The sequence below is a fragment of the Notothenia coriiceps genome, unplaced genomic scaffold (assembly GCF_000735185.1).
Source record: "Notothenia coriiceps isolate Sejong01 unplaced genomic scaffold, NC01 NC01_scaffold00001982, whole genome shotgun sequence".
Classification (NCBI taxonomy): Eukaryota; Metazoa; Chordata; class Actinopteri; order Perciformes; family Nototheniidae; genus Notothenia; species Notothenia coriiceps.
Window position 1 is genome coordinate 31,560 of NW_011334683.1, and position 8,602 is coordinate 40,161.

Here is an 8,602-nt window from a genome sequence, read left to right on the forward strand (position 1 = left end):
GAAGTCGGAAAGGAACTGTGCATAAAGAATGGCAACTGGGCCGGAGATCTCTTATACCTTTAACCTTTCCCACGGTATTGATACATCCGAAAAGTCAACCATGTCGCTTCTCCATTTTGTTGGCTGTTCAGCAAAATGCTGAGAATGCAGCCGATTTGGCATTGAGTCAATGTCAATACGGTATAACAGTTAATGCTTCTGGCAGTAAGGCTTCTTTCATTGTGGATTTTCAAAAGTGTAACCCTCGCTAATTGTTTCATTAGTATGCATTGGAGGATGGCTTACTTCACTTTTCAAAACTGGTCTACACTTAGAATGCAAGCCGGCTGTTTATTTTAGGCCTTTCGTATTGGCTGCAAATTGAGAACACAAAAGAGGATTTTAACAATCAAGCTCCCCACTTAGCCAAGAGAGATTCAAACAAAAAAAAAAACCCAATAGGATTTAGCGGCACGCCTAACAATGACTAAGCGCCTAGGCCAAAGCCCTCTTACACTGTCACAAGGCCTCCGTTTAATTTCATGTTAAGCATGCCGTACGGCAGTTTATTTTAATACAATGAATACCAAAAATATGTGCATTTATTAACAGATTTTTGTTCAGCCCAGCACATGGAAGTTTAGTGTGATACTTTCTTAGAACCAAGAATTCACACTGCGAATTGATTGGCGCTGTTTGAGAGCAAACATACTTGAGGTTTGTTGACGGTTGAGAAACATCTCAGGTCGTTCATTTTTCGGCGAAACGCGTTTACGATTTCACAGCAAGTTGGCACTTTTATGGCGAGTCGCGGCGCCGGCTGGGTGTAGGGTCCCAAAGTTCGCCAACCAAGTTTGATTCAGCTACAGGGTCTCGACAGAGAGCGAGTTCTCCAGAGAGATGCGCTTATTGTCGCGACAGCTCTCGATGAGGTGCAAGCACACGCTCTCCGCGCCACACCACGATATGTGACAAGCGAGAATAGATACGCGCGGCACATATACGGCAGGAGGAGACCATTTCGTTGGCAAGACAGCGCGATATTAAGTGGGGGGCTGCTGACCTGAGGCTGCCGTCTAGGTTGATATGAAGCGTCGCGGTCCAGTCAGCTGAGCGCGACATGACGCATGTTCTCTAAAACAACGGAGAACGCCTCACCGAACGCACTCCAGCGAGCGGCGCGCGGCGCGCCACCACTCTGCTACCAACTCTTTATATGTCGAGCGAGGAAGCAAATTTATAAAGGCCCTATAATGAGGTATATTCGCACATAACGACAGCGAGATGATAGCGCAAAGAACCCGAGTAGTGTACGAAACAGCGAACGCGCGAAAGAACTACAGCGCGCAAGATAAACGGCCATGAATGAATGCACGTATCGACTGGCGCAAGGTGATGAAGTGGCAATAACTGTCCGTGCGACAAGGCTGGACAAAGAAAGTGAAACAAATAAGCTGTGGTATTCGTCATTAACAAGAGAAGAATCAAAACGCGGAAAGACAGACTGCGTGATGGAACAAACACAAACTACAAATAGCTGCGTTCCATTTTCACTCTCTGTTCCATCACAAGACTGTTTGCACAAAACGACTTGTAATCCAAAAACATGTTTAGTGCTAGGATAAACTGGAAAAAAAAAAAAAAAGCGAGCCCTTCTTACCGTTATCGCTCTCATGCGAAGAGATTAACTCGAGCGACGCAGGAGACACAGACCAAATAAAGAGTAACTATATATATTTTGCCCGTCTGACACAGCCCGACACGGCCTTGAGGATGATCAAGAGGCCTGATAGACAGTACTATGACATAGACAAGCGTCTGTCAAAACCAACAGGGCTGTGCCGAACTTTCGATAAGTCTGCAAAAAACGCGAGTCGGAGAAAGGAGCTGGGCCTCCCTCACACCGCCAAACCGCAATAAATGAATTGGAAGTTAAAAGAGTAAACCTCTGAAGGTGTTTTTGTATAAAACCTCTGCAAGAGAGAAAATCAAATAAAGGATAAACAGAGTGTCATAGAAAGTTTTAGTGTAATCAGGGTATAAGCAGGATCCTGCACTGTTCACATGTAAAGGGGGGGGGGACCGTTTTAAGACCCTTTCCATCATTTTTAAACTCATTCGCCACTTTGAGTCTAACCGGTTACCTTGGCCGACACACTTTACCTTCACATTCACAGGTTATACAGTATTGATGGTCCTTCCTCTTATCTTTCCAACCATTGGAAGATAAGGAGGAAGACAATCAATACTGATATATAGTGACAATGTGAGGTAAAGTGTGTCGCCAAGGTTACCGGTTAGAACTCAAAGTGGCGATGAGGTCTTAAAATGTATGGAAAGGGTCTTTAAAAGGTCTTACATTTGACTCCAGGACTCCTGCATATAGCCTGCATTAACTAAAAGCTTTTAAGACAATCAATGATTTCCTTTTTGATTTTCTTCTCTTAGCAGAGGTTTTATACAAAAAAAACTTCCAGAGGTTTACTCTTTAACTTCCAATTCATTTATCATGAGGTTGAAGTCAAGAGATGAAATGATAGGAGACTCCTTTTAAAATGCTGTTCTTTAATGTTAATAGCAACAAGAAAGTTATAACAAACAGCGCCCTCTACTGGACAAACATTGTGACCAAGACGCTTTTTTCTGTCTATCAGCTGATAATGTTAGCTCTACTCTTAAGGCCGTGCCGACACCTTCCGCTATCGGCAAAATAAATCACCCTGATTGGCTGTTCAGCTTAGCGAATCAGTGCATGAGAAGAGAAACGGAAGTGAAGAAGGCACACACACACACGGCTATTATTTTTCATTTTCCAGTACCACACTAAACATGTTTTTGATTACAAGTCGTTATGTGAAACAGTCTGTGATGGACGAGAGTGAAAATGGAACGCAAGCTATTTGTTGTTTGTGTATATCACGCAGTCTGTCTTCCGGTTGACTCTTTTGAATGACGAATACACACTACCGCCGCCTGCTGGTAAGGACAGTTATTGCCACTCACGCATGCGCAGTGCGTACGTGCTACTTGGCCGTCGGCTGAAGTCTTTGCGGTGTGTTGACACAACAGTCGGGTCCTTCGGGACGTGTTCTTTGGTGTCAGTTTGTTGTGTCAGGGCCTTTAAATGTACTCAAAATATATTGGTGTGTTTCTCCCCCTCAGGCGGAGTACTCAGAGCTGGTGGAGGCCCTCCTGTCGTCGCAGAGAGACGCTGTCATCTACCAGCGCCTGGCCGACGCCTTCAACAAGCTGACGGCCAGCAGCAGCCCCCCCACCATGGACCGCAAACAGAAGGTGGCGTTCCTGAAGAGCCTGGAGGAGTTCGTGTCCAACGTGGGGGGGCTGCTCTGCGTCAAATAACCACTGGAAACCTCCGCCTGGGACCCTGTCTGTTGTTCTTTTGTATTTTAAAGAAACCAATCAATAGATGAATGATTTAAATTCATTTTTTAAACAAATCAATAAAAGATCCCCCCCTGCTCCGCCTCTAAGAACTCTGGGTAGCCGAGGCAGCTGGAGGGATCCATCACACTGAATGTTTACCCGCTTCTCAACTCCTCGGATTTCTCTTTTTTTGTATTTTTCCTCCCGCCCCTCGAGCATGATTGACAGACTTAGTGATGATGATGATGAAGATATGCTGACATGGAGACTAAAGTGCAAAGCAGACGGACTCTTTAGAGGATTCCTGGAGAAATGTTCACCTTAGTGACAAAAAGAGGAGATGGAGCACCACACACACACCACACACACAGAGACACAGACACACACGAGTGACATTGAGGGTAGAAAAAGTTTCAGTTTTTGATAAATGAAGGAGATGTTTATTTTCAGAGTGAGGTTTTTTTAGTTGAAAGTATTAAAAAGGGGCCATTTTGTTTCAAGAATGCCATGGCATACACACATTTCATTTTAACAGTAACACACACACACCGCCCCAATCCTTCCCAGAGTGCCTTTGTTTTGATTGTTCTGTGTGTGCAGATTTTGGTTTGTCACACACCAACTGACAAAAGAACTGTACCTGCCATTCGCCGAGAATAAAGGGGATGCACACACACACACACACACACACACACACAAAAAAACACACACACTCAGAAACACGCACATACACACACGTGTGATGAGGGTATGGCCGGTCTGTGGAGTTGTTGAAAGACGCGGCACAGGAGGACAGAAAACCAAAATCAGATTCACTAAAAGGTGTAAATATATATAATGTTTTCAAATCTACGAGAAATGTTTTTTCAAAGACAAAAAAAAACATGACGGAAATGTTTTTATATGCCAGTTAATTGGCAGGAAGAGATGTACGAGTTCAGCGTTGTATAAAGTTCATATGAGGAGGGAGCGACTCTGTTTTGACCGCTTTTTTTTTGCAGTTTGATATGTTTTCTCTACTTTGGGTCGTAGTATTATATTGCAGCGTCCTCCCTCTGGGACTCAAAGGCTCGGGTCTCTTTCAAGTTTAGCAGATTTAACTTCAGTAGTATTTTTCTACAGCAGCACACACCAACGTTTCACTCTTCAACACACTGGATGGAAGGCAGTTTGAGCTGAAGGACAGCAATAACAAACCAAATAAAAAGGAGCAGAGCCACCTCCGCGTTCAGAGCCCAGACTGGTTATTGTTAGAAGACTGTTTTGTTAAAGAAGTGTAAAAGTGTACATAAACTTATTGTATAAAATGTCCTGGCCTCTGCTGCTTTCTTTACACTGGTGTCATGTGTGGTCTTTTATCTATTTTAGTAATAAATGTTATTGTTCCTATCCTCACATTGGCATTTCGGCTACCATACGTCCGCGGGGTCTTAAAAAGTATTAAAAGTTGATGAATCAATTTAGCGAAAATTAAGGCTATTAAAAAGTATTAAACGGGATTTTCCCAAGGTATTACATTTGGTAGCTTGTTTTCAATAAGTATATCAATTGTCCAAAGAGGTTGTATTCTACAGTCTGCCTGAATGTAATCATTGCGTAGGTGTGTAGTGTGATTCTGTGTAGTTTATTTATGGCATCCCGTTGGATTTTACGTCATCTGAACAGGACATCGCACCAGGCCCGGCTCCAGGATGAAATGACTGAGGGGGCTGTAAAAAAATCCGAGGGGGCGATTTTTTTTTCACAACGGAAAATACTGGCAATGTAATTAATGGACACACCAAGCTTTTTTGCTTCTCACTGCTCTACTGCTTTGCTTCTTTATTTTTATTCCGGATTTACCCCTCTCATTCTGTTCTTTTCCTCTGATCTTTAATATAGATAGTACATTATTAAATGGCTGCACTTTGGTTAACAGACTAACATTGATTTCCTCAATTTATAAATGGACAGGCTCTGTAATTATACCATAACCTTTTCTCCTCTATCCCTTAACTCGTCTTCCTATAGAGATTTACTTACTTACTATGCTATATCAGGATTAAAGAAAAAATGAATCTGGTTGATTTTTTATTTTCAGGATTGAATGTTCAAACCAAGGCCTAAAACCTGGCATCTCATAAGAAAGTGACTAATATATAAACCAAATGTAATATTGGATCAAATACTACACCAAATGGACAGACACAGATTAAAAATAAAGTCCCCTGGTTGTCTCTAGATTCTAACTGCCATGAGAAAAATCAAATCAATGTTCCAAAATCTGTCACTAGATGTCGCTCATTCTACGAATACGGTTTATATAATACAGATTACCACGACAACAGTGCTGTGGAAATGAATTCCCCCCTGGGGACAATAAATCGAATCCAAACTAAAGTAATATTCAATCCCACACTTAGCGATTGAGAACATAAATTCGTAATTTACCTCGTTTAAAGCACTTTTGTTGTAATACTATGGATTTAGTTGACACTACTAGCCGAGTTTCTTTTGTCCAATATTTCGCGGGCAGGTACATTGAAGTAGAGGTAGAAGAAGAAGGTAGAAGAAGAAATACGCTAACGCTACAAACAGGAACAACACTGTTACTCTGTTTTTACTAACATATAACATTTAATTTCCCCTTGCTCTATGTTTTTTAACGCACATTCAAAAACGGGAACATTTTCGGGAGTTTCAACCGGGTACCGGCCACCGAAAACGGGGACGTTTTGGTCACCCATCCGACTGTGTTTACAGCTAAGCACACACGCTAACATTACTTATTAAGACTACAAGCTCACTTGGGGTTGAGGCTTTTTTACACGTTGCTTGACTGCCTGCCCACATATCTGAAGTAAAATGGACTGCTGATGAAAACATGCCCATATTACTTTAAGTGTAATTGTTTGTTGTGAGTTATCTTTACTTTCAGAACATTGATTATTTCAATATAAAATCATTACCCCATGCATAGTTACCTAAAATAGTAAAAGTGACACAAACAAGGGGGGAAGTGAGAGCAGGGATAGATTGGCTAAAGTGAAGGGCGGATGTAGTGTCGCAAAAACATTGGTGTTTTATTTTCATGGTGCAATGTATATACGGAGTGTTTTAATTGTTGTATCATTTTTCTGGGATAACAGAGTTACTTAATGAGAAGTGTGTGAGAGAGTATTTGAGGAGAGTGAGAGAGAGAGAGAGAGGAGAGAGAGCAGTGTGCGCGTCAGGAGAAGGAGGAGAGAGAGAGCGATGCGTTGAGCGAGAGGGCGTGAGAGAGTGAGTAGCGAGAGTGCGTGAAGGTGATGAAGAGAGCTGAGAGAGAGTAGTGGGGGGGGTGGAGGGAAGGACGAGAGAGTGAGAGCGAGGCGAGGAGTGGCGTGAGGTAGGAAGGGAGGTGTACAAGGAGGAGGAGTGCGCGCGCGCATAAAAGGGAAAACATATTCAATAAGAGTTAAGAGAAGTGAAGATTCATTAATCTGTTCATACACACTGAGCGGTTCAGTCGAAGCATCCGGGCACAGTTCCCGAACAATCTGTCAGAGCTCCCCTGCAGCACAAATCCCTTTGAAAGTGAGATTTTTTTTTACCTATATTGACAAACTAAATCAACTATCTTAAACATTTGATCAGGCTATATCAGTTCATGTATCTTGTCAATACTAAAACAGCATTCTCAGTGAGTAGCACTGTGTGCTGTGGTAGCACGGAAAACTTTCACAGCAACCATGGATCCCTTGTATTTTCCCTGCAAGAATGCCCACGGCCCACAATCTGAAAAAGTTTGAACATACAGTAATATGCGGGATAAAACACTCCACTTGGAATGATTTATCAATATTTTACACACTGCTAACCAAACAAGAATGAAATCCATATCTGGGTTTACTTCTGTAGTTCAATGTCAGCAAAGTCAATCTCAGAGGTTTTTCTTGTGCAGGAACACAGTCGTGAAGACACTGTTCGCATCGAGGGGAGGTGGATTCTCCTCTAAAAAAAGAGAAGGTATGTTTATCCAAAAGAAACATTTTAAAAGGTATCCGACATTATTTATTAATTTAATCTGGCATGCTGAAAAGGCACAGGAACTCGATTAACAAACAGAAGGACAGAAGGTAAGGGGGTGTTATTGAAGAGATAAACGCCCAAGGTCAGTCTTCACAGAGAATGAAACAGTACAAGATCAACAAAGACACCATGAGAACGGGAGTCTGAGTTTAAAAGTAGCGGAAACGGTAATACTTCAGAGAATGCGGCATACGCGCACTTCTCATCGCATCGACTCATGCGAGGTCGGATCCTGTACTCTCGATGTCGATGTGATTGCGCGCTCTCTCCGCGCTGCGGTCTCTCCTCAGGTGCTCCATCTTCCTTCCTCTATCTTGCTGCATGTACAGATGCACTTAAAGTCGCTGCATCGATGACCGCATTCTATCTCCAGCGCCGCGCTGCCTCTACTAGAGATCTACGTGCGCGATCAGCCCACACCACACCCTCGGTCGCACTGTTGACACCATTTAAGTCATCACTTGCTCATGCACATCTGCTCTGCCAATCATCACTGTATCAACTCAACTTAACAGAGTGTGTCCCACTGCACCAACTCGAGGAGGGCGGAGGAAAATACAAAAAAAAGAGAAATCCGAAGCGAGTTGCAGAAGCGGAGGTAAACGTTCAGTGTGATGGATCCCTCCAGCTGCTCGGGCTACCCAGGAGGTTTCTTAGAGGCGGAGCAAGGGGATCTGTGGGGAGCCAGGGGGGGCATGCGTGTATTGATTGTTCTAAAAAATGAAGTTTAAATCATTCATCTAGTGATTGGTTTCTTTAAAATACAAGAAGAACAACAGACAGGTCCCAGCGGAGTTATCCAGTGGTTATTTGACGCAGAGCAGCCCCCCACGCTTGACACGAACTCCTCAGGCTCTCAGAAACGAAAGAACCAGCCTTCGCTTTGCGGGTCATGTGCGGGGGCGCTGCTGGCCGCTCAGCTTGTTGAAGGCGGTCGGCCAAGGCCGGCGTGGTAGATGACAGCGTCTCTCTGCCCGACTGACAGGAGGCCTCCCAGCTTTCTGAGTACTCCGCGGAGGGGAGAACACACGCAATATATGTTTGGAGTACAATTTAAAGCCCTGACACAACAAAACTGACAACAAAAGGAACACGTCCCGAAGGACCCGACTGTGTGTGTCAACACCGCAAAGACTTTCAGCGACGGCCAGAGTAGCACGTACGACACTGCGCATGCGTGGGGGCAATA

The 8,602-nt window shown here is 43.6% G+C and overlaps 1 protein-coding gene across 1 annotated transcript in view; it reads left to right on the plus strand.

The window, feature by feature from the left end:
• Positions 1-4,670, plus strand: part of xpo4 (exportin 4) — a gene marked incomplete at its 5' end in the record, with an annotated part of 30,427 nt that extends 25,757 nt beyond the window's left edge. The window contains one exon of the mRNA XM_010793906.1: positions 3,082-4,670. Within this exon, the coding sequence (XP_010792208.1) occupies positions 3,082-3,339 (258 nt within the window). The remainder of the gene's footprint in view (positions 1-3,081) is intronic.
• Between the last annotated feature and the right edge of the window lie 3,932 nt (positions 4,671-8,602).